This window comes from Anas acuta, chromosome 2, assembly GCF_963932015.1.
Source record: "Anas acuta chromosome 2, bAnaAcu1.1, whole genome shotgun sequence".
NCBI lineage: Eukaryota > Metazoa > Chordata > Aves > Anseriformes > Anatidae > Anas > Anas acuta.
In genome coordinates this window covers 86709407-86727623 of record NC_088980.1, presented here as the reverse complement: position 1 = coordinate 86727623, position 18217 = coordinate 86709407, and the positions used below count along the sequence as shown (strand labels likewise).

Here is an 18217-nt window from a genome sequence, read left to right as displayed (position 1 = left end):
TCCAACTATATGAGAGAATAAATATATGGATGATAGGAGGAAATATTTCTCTTTTTATTTGTTTTTAACTGTAATTATTTGAAGCTGGCTATGGGGTCCAGAGTGTTCAAATAAGTGTCAGGGGACAGTGATTAATAGATACTACACCATTTTGACTGGGTGATCTAAATTGCAAAGGCCTAGGATGCACTTATTTATTAGACATGGCCATGCAACCTATCATATGCCCATCATCTGTCCCTTTATTATGCATATGTAAAGTCAGCTCTGTGGGCATGATTCTCATATTATTTTTACTCTTTATGTTTACAGCCACTGTAAGCCTTCCTTATGGTTCCATCCCAGTATGAAGTGCCCCAGTGTGAGAGTCGTGCTCTCTGTGTGTGTATAAGACAGCAGTTCTGTCTCCCTAACTTGGCTTCCCGTCACTACCATGACTCTCAATATATATTTAGTTCATGCAGCAGGCACCATTTAACTTTCCATACTAAAATACATGTTATTTTAGAAGACAGAATGTAACTTATTCCATCCCTCCAAAATTACAGCCATGTTGTTTTCTAATGTCATTGCAAAACTATGAACTCCCCCCTCAAGGACAGTGAAACAAGCTTGCTGCCACTGTTTACACTTCTTTTTCAGATTATCTCATGTATAGTATGTAGATAGGCTTCCGAATAGCACCTGCATGGCCACAGAAATCCACTGCTGAAATACGTAAGTTGACACAGTTTATTCCTTGCTTATCCAGAAGAACTTATGTCTAATGAATTCCACTTTCGTTTTGTTTGCTGAGGTGGAGAAGGGGGAGGTGGTCTTCTATTTGTCTGCATTATGATCTGCTTTATTACGAGTTTCTTGCATGTTCTTCTGTGATGATCTGACTTCAGGTGGCGAGTGGCTGTTGAAAGGGTACAGCCCAGTAGCAAAAGGGAGCTACTCTAGAACTGAATAAGGTACTGACTAGGCAGTAACTGCAGCATCCTTTATATCCCTTGAATGTTTCTTGAACATGAGAGATTGTTTTTTTTCCTGTTCAGTTCTAATAAGCAAATCCTAAATTTGGGTCACCAAATCTGTTAATTTTTCTCATGCCTTGAGAAAGCTCTGAAGGAGATGCATTCCTGTGTAAAGGTAACACCAGCTGGAAGGATTGAATTTGTATTCCCTTACATGTCCGTTCTACTCAGCTGCCCACCACAGTATTGGAAATAATACTTGTGACTTTGCAGACTTCAAGCCAGAAGCCCTAGCCTAATTCCTTTGAATATAACAAAATATTTTCTGCTTACATTAAGTAAGGGGTTGGACTCCAGTGAATCAAATAGTCTTTCTAATCTCATTTCCTGATATTTAGCTCTTTGACTGTTTATTTACCTACTTCATAAAGTGTGGAATAAAACTTAGCTTCCCATTTCCCACCCTGACTAAATATAAAGACATTTCTCTTCTTCTAATTCCCTTGCAGCCCAGTTCTGCAGTCCAAGTGGTCTGTGGATAAACTGTGAATGTTTATTCTAAGTGAAACCAAATTCCCTGTTTTCTTCTTCCTTAGTCAGAATAAGAGAAGTTTAACTCTGCGAGTCTTACCTTTAATAACTGGGTAGCATCTTAAATGTACTCTGTGGGATTTGTAGAAACCGTCACACCCATACCAGCAGACTTGCGCTTTATCACTAACGAGCTGAACTAAACATCTGTGTCCAGCCAGCCAGATGCACGTGGTGTGACTGTGTGTGTCTCGGAAATTCAGTCCTGGGTATGAATTTGAAGTTAGGCTTGATTTACGCATAATGGGCCAAATCAAACAGGGATGTTGGTGTTGGAAATGGCATGGAAATTTGTAGTGCAAGATCCTACCAATTCAAGTGCAGTCATTGCACAGAGAGCTACAGAAAGCAAAGTGTTGAAATTTTTTGTGTTCTCTGTTCCAGGTAGGTGATAGTACCATACCAAACTGCTTGTCCATCCTTAGAGATGCTCATACTCAGCTTTTCCTATTACCACTTCTAAGCCAGTAAACACTCACTAAAATGACTGCCTGCTTTCTTTTAAGAAATTGAGAATTCTGGCCATGCACATTCACTTCTGGGTTTTAGGGCCTGAGGGAGCAAAAGGCTGAGAGCAGAGACAGAGCCTCTTTTGTCAGCTCCTTTTGTGGATTCCATAATTGGTTCCTGGCATGGATAAAAGAATTACTTTCCAACCTACTGTACCATAAGCAAAGGTGGGGTGTAATGGAGGACAAAGACCTAAACCAAAAGAAGACAGAGGAAAGAATGAGAAAGGACCATTATGGCTGGCAAATATTTTTATAAGAGTATTGTGATTAAAAGATGAAAGTGAAGTTGCTAAAAATATATGGTAGCCTCTCATAAACAGTGGTAGGGGAATATCTACTTACTTCTTAGAGTAAACAACCAACCTATTTTTACTTCAAACATTATTATTGATACCTGATTTTAAAAACATACAGGTTAGCAGTTTTTTGTTTTCTCTCTGATTGTTTCTTTCCTCTGTTTTTTTCACTTAATGAGGTTAAAGAAGGGAAAAATATTTTTTTTAACTTTGTAAAAGCATGAAAATCAATGAAGAACCATTTCCAACATTTTTTTCTCAACTAAGTGAAAAAACTGCAGCGATCTCTATTTATAAGATGTTTCTATATGTGAAACAGTACAGACTTGATATAAGAATTCAAGAATTCTTATTCTATGAGAATTATAAAGAATTGTATAAGAAATGCAGGGAAATCAAATAAATAAACAAATTACTAGCAAAACTTCAGAGTTCAGTGTAAGAATTTTCTGTACTTGACTTATGCTCATAAGAGAAAGGAGCATTTTGGAAGCTATGTAGACTTTTATACTTAGCCTCTACGGAGAAAGCCTAACAGTGGCCTTCTGGGGGCTGTAGAAGGGCCAGCCTGAATCAATTTCTAGTATTACTGTGAGTAGAACTAAACATTTTGGGACGATTGCAAGAATACATTAATATTTTAGTTTTATTCTGAAAAACTTTTTGTGTACTTGCAGTCTCCAGATATGCTAAATCAATGGTCAGGAATGGCATGATTCTCTTCTACCAGGTAACACTTACCCTGCTTTCTTCTCAAAGAGAGGAACGATTTCTTTTTTTTTCCCAAAAGTAACTTTATTACAATTAAACACAATGCAAATGGACATTTTATTGATAATTTATGATTTTTAAATACTTTTTTACTTCTAAAATACTTTCCTGCTTTCCTTCAGAAGGTGAGAACATGGTGCTGATTAACTGACCAGTCCGTTAAAGAAACTTAGAGGTTTAAGTGTCCAGGTTTTCCAAATGAAAACATTCGGTCAAAAGAAAAAAAGAAAAAAAAAAAAAAAAGAGTGCATATACTGCAATTTGCTTGTTTGCTCCACTCCCTTGTGGACATGCCCAGCTTCCTTTGTACCTGGCAGCTTTCCTGTTCTGTATTCATCAAGCTAATCGATGTGATTCAGATGTTCCTCAAATAAAATCATTTGTCTTCAGTCTACTCCTACAAAGGACACAGATTGTACTAAAAAGGCTTTTCTGCACTTGCAGGGTACACAAAATACATGTCACTGTTCATAATGCAAGGCTTTGGCAATGCATTGATTGAATTTTTCTACACAAAAAATCCTTGCACAAGGCAACTCCTTGCGGTTTTTCCATGTGGTTAAATGAGTGCCTGTGAGAAAATTAGCAGACTGAAAGCACTGGAGACAGAAGTCTTTAAACTTACTTGCCATGATGTGAAAAGTAATAAAGAATCACCATCTCAATTCTTTGCTTCTGTGGTGACAGGGGCCACTCTAAGGTGAGAGGACAATTGTGAGCAATCAGAAGAGTGAAGATATTGTTTGAGTATTACAGTACAAAGTGTACTGTACAAACTGGTACAGTAGCCAGTCACTCCTGCTTAAAATTTTTCCAAACACAGTCTTTGTATGGTGTTTTTAGGTTTTTAGGAGAAAAATAATTGGTTATTTACAAGAGGAGGTGCTTTCTTTTTTTCTGACTTTTTTTCTTTTTTTTTAGGGATGAGAAAGGGAAAGAAATGGGTGGAGAAGAAAACCTCAAAAGCATTACCTTCTTGCTTTTTTTCCAAGACCAAATAGGGTATTAGGATTGGGGACTCAATCTTTTTTTGCTTTGTCTTCTTCTTCTCTTCCCTCAGACCCCATCAAGTAATTCCTTAAGTATTTCTTTTGGACTTCTGCTTTAATGACACAGTTCTCTAATATATTAAAAACACCACGCTCTGGGTTGAAGCTTAGCTATAGTTTGTTGCATCTTTCCCTCAGTATATGGATAGATGAATAGTAGATAGGTGCCCTTTCTCTGGTAGATAAAAAGATGTATGAGTCTCCTTGCTCTGTCCTTCTACTTCCTGATGAAACTTTTGGAACTGAACTTTAGCACTGTTAATGTTTCTGACTAATTCAGGAGCAACTGGCCAACAGTCTAGAAGTTACTGGAGGGTTTCATCATAAACCCACAGTAGCGTGAATTTTCTCAACCTAATTTCTGTAGGAACTGAGGTTAAAAAGAAAAAAAAAGTCAAAGACATTTCCAAATTTCATATGAAAAAATGACCCTTTATGCTGATCCTGTTCAGAATTAGGCCCATTAACTCAGGTGAAGAATTCCCCACATTAGCATGTCTGTTTTGAGGATATGTTCATAGTAAACCTTCGAATTCTGGAAATGGCCCTGCTCCAGGAAAGCACTTAAGCATGCTTAATCGGGTACCCCATTATACAGCATACACATTATTATTGAACGAACTGTGTAAATGAAAGCCTTAAAATGCTTCACATGAATAAAAATGCAGACAAATTTTCCCTGTGGGGATTCCTCCCATGCAGGAGATATCTGCGGCTTTGCATTTTAATCAGTGAGTGGCCCGATCTGGCTCCCACTGAAGTCAGTGGCAAAACCCACCTCATAAAATGGAAGGACATGTAGGATCTGTTGCTAACAGAGCAAAATATGAAAGGGGAAAGTTTATTCCAAGTGGGTGCTCAGAGGAAGACCCATTTCCGAAGAAGAGCTTTTCTTGCATCAGGGTACTCTTCACAGCAGTGCCAGAGATGGCACTGCCATTACCTTTTTACTATCCACACGTGAGTACAAAGCACAACATCCAGTTACCACTCTTGCATGTTTGCATTTCTTCCTCCTGGTATTTCAAGTTAATAGTGAAAGAAAGCCCCAGGGCAAAGCATGATTGATGAGATAATTGACTTGAGAAGACGGCGTTGAAAGAACAGGCCAAATTCAGCTCTGACTTAAGTATTGCTTTCTCTGCTTAAGTCTGAAATGACCTAATCCAGTTCATGTGCTGTCAGAGAGTAGTGGCACAACAGCAAAGCTCTTCTGTGAGCACCATGTTCTCTACCTGTCCTATATTCCTTCCTTACTAGGCTGTCATTGAGACCTTCAGTGTGCACAGCTGAACCAGATAACCTCCTGGCTAGAGTCTGAGTTGGAGTTCATGGTACCCAGCACTTGATTCCTGCCCCACGTGGTCATTTCCTGGGTATATGTTACGGAAAAGAGGCCCATCCCTTGCTCTCCTTCCATGTAAGCAATGGCCCTTATGGGTTTCTGCAGCATGTCTGTGGCTCTTTGCTGACAGCACAGCCCCAGGGAACCTGGCAGGGTGTTTCATGATGAGCGTGCTTGGCGTACACTGCCCTGGTCTCACTGCCCTTGGTTTATGCATTCCCCAGCAGGGAAGTCTGGTCAGGGTGACTATGAAATGTCCTCTGACAATGGCACGATGTCCCTGTGGATGGTCTTGTATGAGATCCTCAGGGAGACACCACACTCTGGTCCTTAGTTTTGTTAGCTGGAAGAGTAGTTCTTCCTCATTGAGTGTGGATATGCAGAGTAAAATGTTCAATAACTAAACTTAGAAAAGAAGCTTGCTTTTCTAGGTTAAAATATTCCTACAAATGTAACTGCCAAAGTAAGCCACCAGCCCAAGTATATAGAGTAGCCTCGTGGAGTTTGAACTTTGGAGAGGAAAGCAGCTATCCACTGATCAGATGGTCCAAGAGGGAAAGAGTCAGGAAGCATACATCAAAAGAGGTCTGCGTACAGCTTCGTGTCTTTATGGCACAGACATGTATAAAAATGTTTTCATATCTAAATTCAGAGCTGGCTGCCGAAAAACTTCTGTGAAGGTATTTATGTTATTGGTGGTTTGGCTGAAGCATGTTTTAGCCAATTAAATGGAGTTATTTTGTGCCGTCCTAATTGTAAGTTAGACAGGTGGTTTGTGCATGAAACATTTAATTTTCTCAGGGCTCTGTCTGACTTCAGATGATGCTATAGATACTATTCTGTACCAAGATAGAAGGTGATGTAAGGGAACGTGACGGATGCATTGATGGAGGAACTGAAGGGAAACATCGCAGTTCTGAACAGACTGAGGTGCTGTGAGGACATGTAAGAAAAAAAAAAAAGAAAAAAAAACAACACCAAAAGTGATAAAATCCCATCTTGTTAACCAGAACTCCAGTCTGGAGTTCACTCTTAACTGTTGGCACTAAGCAAGACTAGTGTTTGTTGCCATTAGTGGTTAATAAATCCATATTGTTAGAAAGATAATGCAAGTATTTTCTTCTCATTTGTGCAGAAGTTATCAACAGAAGTACTTTGTCAAGGCAAGTGTACTTTGTCCCCATAAACAGAAAGCAGCTGTTCAATTTTTTTTACTTATGTGTGTGATTCCTGATGGCTTCAGTAATAGATAATCAAAGATTGACCTGATTCTCCTCCACAATTCTCAACTTGTAAATTACTTTTAATCAGAAGTAAATAAGTAATTGTGAGCAGAATGTCATCTCTGTAACACAAAATAAGTTCTTAAAACCTGCAAGTGAACGTGTATGTGTGTTTAGGGCTTTTTTTTTTTTTTTTTTTTTTTTTTGTCTTTTCCTTGCTGGGCTTTCTGGCAGCTAGTCTCTGGGGAGGGAAAATATAATTACAATGCAAAAGTGTTTTATGGTTCTTTTCTCTGGATTATGCTAGAAATATGAGACTGTAGTAGACATTTTATGAAATTGTTAACAATAAAGACAAACAGCAAGGAGGAGAATGAATTGAGTCGAACAGAATGCACAGGGGAAAAGATGGAGAAGTTTAAATAGAAATGTTGAGCAAATGGCCTTTTTTCTGTGGTCTTAAAAATCACCTAATAAAACATTGTTTTATTGCATAGGTGCACTAATCGTTTCTGGTTTTAATCATTATACCGCATGCACTTTTCAAGCAATTTTATAGAGTCTGTTCTCAAAGGTGGCTCATGAAAATCACCTTCACAGTCCATTTGTTTAGATTCTGCAGTGTACTTGAATTGAAGCCGACCACCTCTGTAAAGGATGCAGATTGCCAAAATGCATCACTTAGCAAAATGTGGAGAGTGGTTTATTTCTCCACCAGGCTTACTCTATCAGGCAGTTTCTGTTGTTAGATCTAGATTCTCCCTTCCCACAAAGGCCACCAAAGAGCCCCATTATTGATAATGGCATGTTACTAGTATTACGCATGATGATTTATAAAGTGCAAGTCTGAAGCCATCTAATATATATTCTTAAATATATTCCCATTTTTATCTGGCTCCTTTAACCTATGTTGTCTGCTTGTTCATAATCTTCTGAGCTGCACAGATTAGGCACACCGCATCTCTCCTCACACCTAAGCAAAGGAGCAAGCAGAGCCAGGAAGGCACCCTGTATGTAATCCTAGCTTGCTGTTAACTCAGATACTGAACACTAGGAACTGTTACGAAAGTCTCCCCATCATACTTCATTGTGTATAAGTTTAAATGGAAAATTCACACCACTATCTCATTTTTTAAAATCTGTCCTTCTCCAAGCCAAGTGGCAATGTTCTTCAGTTAGTCAAAAGAAGACCTGTCTATTTGCACACCCGATCCTGTTCTTTTTGCTCTTCGTGTTGCTTTTGCAGGCAATTGGGAGCCATTATAAGCCTGATTCCATAGAAGAAGGATGGCTAGTTACTGGCTGTGGTGCGTAGTCATCAGAGTCTTCAAGCAAGGCTTTAATAACATTAAGGAACTAGCAAAGAATGAGGTTGAACAGGGTGCCAAAAAAGAGGATAAAAATCAGTCTAGTAATGGCAGCAGCATTCTAGGTCAAATGAGCTTTGCAGAGGTCAGAGAGGATTTTGCAGTCATGGAAGAAAAGATTGTGGGAAAGAAATAGTGATAATAAAATCCTGTATGTTAATTTTCCCCTGTTTGAAAATCTGTTTTGCATAATTTCATATTTTTTTCTTTATTTTCCTGTTTGGAAGGTGGTAAAAATAAAGGGCTGAAATGGGAGGGCAGCCATTTCCTCTGAGCCTTCAAAGAGACAATAGACACACTTACCTAGTGTTGCTCTGAGAGAGAGACTTCACAAAAAAAAATCAGCATAAATTTGAAAGGGAAATGAAACATTGGTGCACAAACCCTTGTGGTCACTTGTACATGGAAAAAACAGTGGAGGAACCAGAATACCCTTGGCTTGATCCTATCCTCTATTGCATTTGATGTAGGGAACACCACTGACAAAAAAGCTTTTGCAGAAGCTACAAAACTACCTTTTTGTTTAGGAATCAACAAACGGCAGACAAGGAGAAGTGAGAAATGCTTAACTGGCTCAGATTAGTAAGGCAGGTGGAATTGGTCCCCCTTGCATTTATTTTTCAACCACGGAAAAGCAGAGTAGATCTGGGTAGCTAAGTTAAGTGTGGTCAACTTAGGATTGACTATGGAAATGTTGTAGATCTGTGTATATGTTGCAGATGTGTATATAATTATACTCCGTATGTACCTTTTTGTTGATGTGTGTAGTGAGACGTCCTTTGTGAGGCTTCATTTTTCTTATTGACTAGTGTACAAAGGAATAGATTTATTTCTGTTTGCATATTTTTTGCATCGAGAAGGACTGCATTTAAAGAACCTGTTGGCAAAGAAAACATGTGGGGCATAAGGCAAGGAAGGAGACTGAAAATATCTCATTATGTGAGAATTGGGAGTCACATGCATGACTGTGTGAGTCAACAACGTGCCCTCATGGTGATGAAGCACTAACCACATACTGGATTGCACTAACAAGAGCATAGCCAGCAGATCAAGGGAAATGATTATTCCCGTCTACTTGGCTGCCATGAAGCCACATGTGTGTTCATTGTCCAAAAGTGGGTTCAGTTTTGAATTCTCTCAAGCAAGATACTGACAAACTGGAGCAGAAGCAGCTGAGTCTGGTAGGTCTCTAAGATGGCTGGCTGGATCACATGTACATGGAGGTGCTGAGGCACAACAGGGCTTTTTCAGCCTGCAAAAGGGAAGGGTCAGGAGGATTTGAATGCTATCATAGAAATGAATCTGTAGGAAGAAGAAGACCAAGCCAGACTCAGAGATCACTGCAAAAGGATAAGAGGCAACAATTACAACTTGCAGTAAGAAAAAAATAATAATTTGTTATAAGAAAAGGTTCTTTATGGGGAGAAGCATTAAACATTACCCAGGGAAAGATTTATGATTTTTCAGAGAGTCTATGGAGTCTCTGGGCTTGGGGATTTTAAAAACTCAGCTTCTCAATATCCTGAGCAACCTCATCTAAGCTGGAAGACAGCTTTGCTTTGAGGAGGATGACCTCCAGAGGTTCTTTCCAAATGAAGTTTTTCCTGTGATTCTATGAGGTAAATGAACAGATCCAACACTAAGCTGCCCTGCATCCTCATTTTGGAGGAGGGCTAGAGCTGCAAAGCATCCTCACCACAGCCTTTCTAGGACACGCATTCAGTTTTTGCAAGGCATTTACAAAATTGAGAGAGGAGTGCTTCAGAGCTTGATCTGTTCTCCCACTTCCCCCATGCTGTTGTTAATATATAACAGTTGTCATTTGTTTCCTCTTTTTTTTTTCTTTCAATTGAAAACAAAATGGAAGTAGGCATGTAGGCTCAAGTATGCTAAGAAATATATTGAACTAGATTGATCTAAACTGTCATAAATACAGAGAAGGCAGCCCATTCTGTCTTGTATTTTAACTCCTACCTAAACCTACAAGTTTTTGGTTGATGAGCAAAACGAGTGAAATGTAACCAGAACATATTGTACTTGTATGAAAACTCTTACCGTACTCCTGTGTTGCTCATTTGTATAATCTCTGTTAATCGTTGCCATAATATATGCTTTCTTTTACCATTTTTCCACCAGGCTTCTTCTGAGTGTATGAAAAAATGCACACTATTTTTTTTAATACTGGTCTTTTGTGATGGTCCAACTTTTTACTGCCAGTGCAAATAATTAGAGCAATGTTTCTTTCTCTTACTAGAAGTTTTAAGTACTGTCAGTAAAATAATTATGTTGTAATTTGGGGATCATTTTAAGAATTAATATTCTTTAACATCATGAAGTTTGTAATGTTTTTTATGATTTTATTGTAATAGGCCATTTGAACTACAGCAAAGCAATTTTAATCCATGAAAAGAAAGTTTTTGGCAGTGGAACAAGTGATGAAAGAAATTGGAAAATAATTGCCAACCTCCTAGAGAGCAAAAACTCAGAAGAATTATAGAAACTCTGCATCTGTAAAACAAGTACAAAGTTCCAGTTAGTCACCATGTTAGGGTTATATCATCTGCTACATCTTAAAAAATGCCTTTGGATGTACTGTTTCTATCATTAATGAATGTGACAATAAACAACCAGCAGTGCTGTAAAAGCAGGAGGTCACAGCACTTAGCAAACAGTTAGGCTTTGGCAAGTAAAGAATTAGCTCTGCGCCCATTGGACTCAGAGGGAGGGACAGTTTGGGCTTTAATGACGTGGACTCAGTTCTGATTTTGTACATCTGGGTAGGACACGCGTCCTTCGAACACTGAAGTCTGATTTCAGTCTCACGTGAAGTCAACGGTGGTGATTTTCATAGTAGTAATCAAAGTGAGAATTTCACCCATGATAGTCTTCACGTATTGAATTCAGCCTTCATATCTGAAAGTGTTGATTGGCATTTAAACTAGGTGAGGTTTATCTGCCTCCCCATCGTTGGCATTCTGTATGAGTAATGTGTACATATATGCAATATCAGGCTGCAGGAGTGCAGATACGGCTCTCCTAAACTCCAAGCTCGGTGTTTTCCTAATTACTTACAGCCTATTGAGATTAAAGCGACAAGATCTCTTTTGTGTTAAACAAGAAGCTCGCATTCTTTACTGATGAGCTACTCTCCTCTTTCCTTCCTGATGATCAGTGGCAGCATTCCTGCAGCACCCCCCCCAAGAAAGCCTTTGTCGGTTGTGGCTGACCTAATTGTGCAGCCTGCTGGTGCTGTGCTGGAGCTGTGCTGCTGTAGCACTCCTCTGGGCACTGCAGCTTCTGCAGCCCAGTGCTGGGGGAGTGCAGGGCACCGAAGGACCCCCCAGCTTCAGGTACGGATGAGATGTCACACAAGTTTTAGCAGGACTTGGAGACTGCAGGCCACGTTCTGCATCCTTCAAAATACTGCACCCCACCTGAAGCCGGTGCAGTGGGTTACAAGGTACTGAACGAAGAGTGTGGCATTGTTATGCCTTTGGAAATGCAGGTAGTGTTCTGGGTAACAGCACTGTTTCAGTAACACATTGTCCGTGGCAATCATTGTGCGCCCAGTCCTGGAGTATTTACTCAATATTCTGCATCTTAGCCTGAATGTCTCATGTCTGCATAAGGACTTGAAGATCAGGGCCCAAACTGAAGTCATTTTAGTGTCGTGACAGAGAAGAGTGAAACAAGCATTGGGATTTGTCTTCGTTCAACCAACGAATTACCTGAGTTGGCTGCCATCACTGTGGTCACACAGTGCTCAGTGTGTGGTATTGTTCCACAGGTGTGCTCCCTCTGAAAAAGAAAATCACAAAAATTGCAGAATTGCATCTACTACAATGTGTTACCCAGCGCGCTGTGTAAAACTGGAAAGTTGTAAAAGCTACTTTCTGACTTCCAGAGTCAAGACCACTCAGTAAGCTGGGGAAGGCTTTTTTCATGCTGTGTATTTACCCAGCAAGCTGCTTTGTCCCCATGCAGCCCGGCCATCTTCAGTTTGCACTGGTGGAGACTTAATCAAATGTGTAGAAGGAAGAGCGGGTTCTCACTTCATCCATCCAAGGGTCACACCACTTAAAAACAGCTGAAACAAGGTTGTTAACATGACACACAACTTCAGCAGTCAGGTTTTAAGTGTGTGCCTTCGTGTTCAGACGAGTAGTAGTGGCAATCAAAACGTTTTACCTCAGCCAGCAGCTCTGCTGACATGTGTTAACTATATTAAGAATTAATGGATCCTCTCAGTGAAAATAAAAGATGAGGGAACTGCTTTGACAAACCGATAGGCTTGAAGAGAGGGAGACATTTTGGTTTTGTGTGAGCACAGGGAATTTAATCATCGAATAGAAAGATGTCTTTCTCTATTCCCGTGTTTCAGGTTGAAGTTGTTGAACAAGGAGGTGCTTTCAGTGGACTGGATGACTCAGCTGCTGAGATCCAGGCATATCAGATAGGGATCGAATCACACATGGACCCTGATAATAAGAGAATTGGTTTTTATTCTGACAGTATGTGGGAAGAAGGGGCTGGAGGGTGGAGGATAAAACCAGTGAGAGACTAGGGTGTAGTTACTATCTATATTCCTGAGCAGAAAGATGCAGGAAATAATTGCAGGCAGGCAAAGAGAGGACCCATAAATGAGAGAGACAGCTCAGGAGGAAAAGCCTGTCTGTCACCTTGGTGTCGGGAACTGGAAGAAGGTTCTTTGTTATAAATCGTGCCAGCTACAGGGTGGAGCTCGTTTATGCTAGTAACAATAGATGTGGCCAGTATTACATAGAGGTCTTTTTGCATCAAAATATACTGCATGGTGCATTACTCCAAAACTTCCCATCTGCTTCCAATGTTTAACTTCCACTTGTGGCTTCTTTTCTTTACCATGCCTTACTTTGTTCTGTTTTCAACCTATTGTAGCTTTTACTGGTGCTTCTTGTTGTTTGATTGAAAGCCAAGTAGGCCATACACTCTTACCTGTTCATTTGCTGTCTATTTTTGTTTGTGCTTATTTCTTGGCATTTAATGTCAAATTATTCTTATTTCTCCTTGATATTGGTGTTTTCCTAACTGTTACTCTGTCTTGGAGCATACTGTAATCCGTCAGTGACGCATACTTTTTTTCTGTAACAGATATTTTTACATGGAACAATCTCTTGGATTAAATCTGGAATGTAGAGCTAATGTAACAGAAAATAAGGTCAAAGAAATCAAGTAACATTACTTCCAAAGTCACGATAGAGTCTTTGGATCATCTCCCATCATTAATATTAATGCTTGACAGCACTTATGACTTTAATCATGATTTGTAACCCTGTGAATTTTATTGCTTCTGCTGTCAGAAATCAATTTCAGTACTTAATGGCGTCTTGTAACCTCAGTCAAGGAGAATGTTGGTTTGATTTTTGTTTTAGTTTTACTCAAGGCTTCACTGCTAAGCTACACCCTTACAAAATTATTTCTATAATACTTTAACAAAGTTGTTTTCAGTTCCCTGACCTAAAGAGAATACTTTTATTTATAATGCAGAATTAGTTCCCCGTATTTATCATTTTCATTGACCTGTAGTTTCATGTGTAGTTCAAAAACTTGTAGATTATGACCTTATAAACAGTGAAGTGTATGTTAAATCTTAATCATACTTGTAGACATGGGACTTCTCATATAATTAACATCCACCACAACTGTCTGAAGGATCAGACCATAACCAATTCTGTAACCTTCCTTTTGCTTACTGAGGTTGAAGAAGAGAATGGAGCACACTTATAATTCCCAATTAAACATTCAGATTAGTCTTTATTGATTCCTCTTGATCAAAAGAAGTGTGTTTAGGCATGATGCTGTCTTCAGTCACTCTGAAATTATTGACCTTATTGGGAATTCCCCTTTAAAGGCATAATTGCAGGATGGAATCCAGAGTTGTAGAATTCCTAAGGGTAATAACAAAGTTGTATTTTTCACACATACAAAAAACAAAAAAAAAAGTAGATCATAGGAACCAAACTAAAGGAGAGCATAAAATGCTATATCTAATCATCTATCACCACTTGCAGTGATGTTACAGTTAAACATACAGAGGGCATATCCCTTGATCTCCTATATAAACAACTGAAAGTTGGAAAAGGTTCTGCTTTAAGTTGTCTACCTTTTTGTAACACTTACTAGGTTTTGTATACTTTGCAAAGAGGTGATTATTCTCCCACTTAACACGTAGGAAATTGAAGGGTGGTAAAATAAAGTAACCCACAGAGTGGGCCAGCAATAAAAAAAACTAATTTACCAATTCAGTTTCCTAACTAGGAAATGCAGCCCATTTTTACTTCTGTATAGACTTCTTATGGGAATTTTTTATTTTATTTTTTATACACAATATCAGTTAAATTTATCTTCATGCTTCATTGGAAGGAGCTGAGACTTTGCATTTCTCTAATTCCTCAAGAAGCTGTCCCTAGAGAGTTGTTTCTTCAGAAAAGTAAGGAAGATGATACGAACGTTATAAAACCCAAACTCCACAGGACATGCATGGCAAAAAACCTTTCTAGAAGTAAAGAAGGATGAAATTTTTGTCACTTTGCAAATCATCTCTATCATGTATACAGATATTGAGCACCATTCTACTATTTCTAATGGATTTCATGTATTATTTTTCTAGTTATAAAGCAATAGATCTGTCCTTGGTTTATTTGCTAATGACTTTCAGCTAACTTTCCTTGCTGTATTTCATTTAGAGAGCCTGCTGCCTGCACATGATAATGCTTATGCAGTGGATGACACGGTTATGGAGCTATCTGAGGTAGAAGAAACAGCATCAGAAAGCAGCTGTTTTGCATCAGAGGACACCACTGAAGACTCAGGTGTTGTGAGCTCCCCATCTGACATTGTATCTTTGGATTCACAAAATGACAGCATGAAGTCAAGAGACGTCAAGCTGGTCAATGGCTACATGGACTCAGCTGAGGCAGATGCAATGTGTGGCACAGAGACATGCCCTGTAAAGAAGACCTCCTGCAGTAACATGGGATATGACAGTGCTCCACAGAGGTAAAGATTCATTTGCGGTTGGCTTTTAGAAAATATCTTGCATGTCCTCCTTGTAGGGAATCTTTTAAGAAAACCAACTTCTTCTTTCTTCTGCTCTTTCATAAACCACTGCCAATGCCAAGTGACTCCTCCCAGTGAAAAAACTCTCTGCCAAATCCCCTCCAGTAACATACTTGTAGCAACAGGCAAAGGTCACTTTTCTGTTTGAACTTGTAGTTACATTTCTTGCTAAAGACTGCTGCCCTCCAGAGTTAATTTCTCCAAGGAGTTTGAAATAATTTTGTTTCAGTTTGCTATATTTTGTGGTTCTGATATGAAGCACTTAAAATGATACTTTGTATTGATCTAGAAAAATTACATGCAGGTCATATAATGAAAAATGTGTAAAATGGAAAAATTCAAGTCATTGAAAACCAGGTAGAAAAGGATTGTGTTCAGTGAAATTTGGGGGCTTATTTGTGGGTGTGTGCATGCATATGTATGTTCAACTAATGCTAACCTCCACTGATGTTGTACCTTGTTTTTTTTTCTTTTTTGTTTTTTTTTTTTTTCCCAGCATATTTCCTTTTTTTTTTTTTAATAAATATTTTACTGAAGTTTTTGCAAGAAAATACGAGAACCTGGAATTTAACTAGAAACTGCCCTCAAGCAGAAGTGACTCTGACACTGTTTGTTTGCCAAAACTCACATAGTTGGTGGCAGGGCTGTAGAAGGAACCCAAAATTTATAGGACTTTGCAAATACAAACTGGCCAAATAGGAAGCTGTGCCTCCAGCAAGGAGGGTGGCCTGGTAATACTGACAGGGATCCGCTCTGTGTGATGCTGCAGAGTCATGGGACAGGGGCCAGAAATTCCTCTGAATTCTCAGTTGACACAAAGTCTGTGCTTTCTGGTCTCTCTCCATTCAGCTGCTAATCTGTAGCCCCTTCATAAGAACATGTATCATGACCTAGTTATTTCCTTCCACACATTTCTGAGGGAGAACTTCATCCTGGATCATGCAGTGGACGATAAATTAGGGATAAATTAGGGATAAATTAGGCCAAAGTCAGTATTTAACCTATTGGAATGATCTCAGGGCTTTTCTTTTCCCATCAATATCAAGGGGAACAAGGTCAAGTCTCATTTAAATACTTCTTCAATAATACATTATTCTCAGCATTTGTCCTTCTACAGTTTCTTAGGTCTTGATACAGTCTCTGTTTGGAGGGTTTGATAGGCTAATATAGTAGCTACAGTGAACCTTCCAGACTCGGTCTGAAAAATCAACCCTTTAATTTCAGTAGTAAAATAATTAAGCAGTAGCAGCTTTCCTCAAAATCCGGGTTCTAAACTGGTTAGAAAAACACACATGCACATTTAGGGGGAAAAAAAAAAAAGAAAAGATTACCATAATATTGAACAAAGACATCAAAGCATGGTGCTGTAAGAACAATCCTAATCAGTGGAAAGTACTTCAGACTTTTTCTGGTGTTTTGTAGTAAAATGAAAGATCGAGCAGAAGTAGTTAATTGACACGCTAGCTCTTAAAAGTCAACGTTTTCTGCATCTTTCACTTCAGAAAAAGGCAGATTTTCTTTACATTGCACTGACATTTGCCTTTGCTACACAAACACACAGAACTGTTAATATTCGGAAAAAGTATTTAGAGAAGAGACAATAGGAAGAGAGGAGTCCTTAGAGAAGAAACAAAATTCATTCTCAAAATGCAAAAGTGGACTAGGTTGCCCAGAGAGGTCAAAGAATCTCCGTGCCTAGAGGTTTTCAGAATTCAGCTAGACAAAGCCTCAGACAGCCTCATCTAGCTTTGAAACTAGCCCTGCTTGGACTATGCTACTAACCTAAACTTTTGTGATTCTAGCATTTGAAATAATCTGTATTTAACTATAATTAAAAAGGAGAGGTTTTAGGCTAGAAGAGGAGAAAGTTTTGTTTTTCAGGGAGTGAAGCTATTTTTCATGAATCGTGATTTTTTTGGGGGGGCTCTGGGGCAGAAAAATTATTTCAGATCACCTTTAGGAGAGAGTAGCAGTCTAACATTTGTGATTGATTTTAGTCGTATGGCAGCAATCACTTAGGCTGCCACAGCAGAGATACTGGTAGTAAAATCTTTTAAACTTTTGTGCTCTGAATGTGCCAGCAGTGTTTGAAGGTAAATCCAGCTATCCCCCTAACATGTGTTTATAAACAAACCAGCTGTGAAAATTGTGCTTTTCTAAATCCTTTTGAGGTCAGCTTGCTAAGTGTTTAAAAGTCACTTCATAAGTGTGGAGGGGAAGAAAAAATAGTTGTGTTTTTTGGTGTTTTTTTTTTTTTAAGCTATTCATATTAAACTCTTGTTCTGGTGAGATTTAAATCAATTCTGAGTACAATTTGGAGTACAGCCAATTTGGAGAACATCAATGTCAACTTCTGCTGTCAGAGCAGCCACCACCCCAATAACAAAATCTGTTGGGAGCTCTGAGATTATATGTAATTCTTGTGATGAATGGGCTACAATCAGGACCAACAAACCTTCTAAATTCCCAGACAAGTCAAAGTGCAGTTTTTATGAATAATCGATACCAACCTATACAGAGTATTAAATGTGTTTCAAAAGCTGCAGAACTTCAAGGAAAAATTTACATGGAGTTTCTTAATTCCTTTGTCTTCTTCCCTGTACCTAGATCTAACTCAATTCTAAAAAGAGGATAAGAACAAAGAAATTTGGAGAGTATGTCACTACTGTAGAGAAACAGTAGCTAGCAGCAGTGAATTGGAGTCCTTGAGTTCTGAGCTCCACTGAAGCCAGAAATTGCAGTGAGTGACTAATGTGGCCCAGACTTGGGGGGAAAAAAGTTAATAAGAATAATGGAAATATTTAGCTTATCACTTTAAACTATAAAGCTGACTAAAATCTGGGCTTTTCACGCTGTGAAATAACTGTAGTGCTGTATAGTAAATTCATTTTGTACTGTGTGGGTAATGAGAACCACCCTTAAAGTGGAAGCAAATTATATTTAGAGTGTGAAGAGGCTATAAAGAAAGACCAAGTGGTGTTTGGCATGTGCACCATAACAAACTGC

The 18217-nt window shown here is 38.8% G+C and overlaps 1 protein-coding gene across 15 annotated transcripts in view; it reads left to right on the top strand.

Annotated features, from left to right (window-relative positions):
- Window positions 1-18217, top strand: part of COBL (cordon-bleu WH2 repeat protein) — a 154696-nt gene that overhangs the window by 114392 nt on the left and 22087 nt on the right. For all 15 annotated transcript variants that reach the window (XM_068671105.1, XM_068671095.1, XM_068671093.1 and 12 more), the window contains one exon: window positions 14839-15151. In XM_068671105.1, the coding sequence (XP_068527206.1) occupies window positions 14839-15151 (313 nt within the window). The remainder of the gene's footprint in view (window positions 1-14838; window positions 15152-18217) is intronic.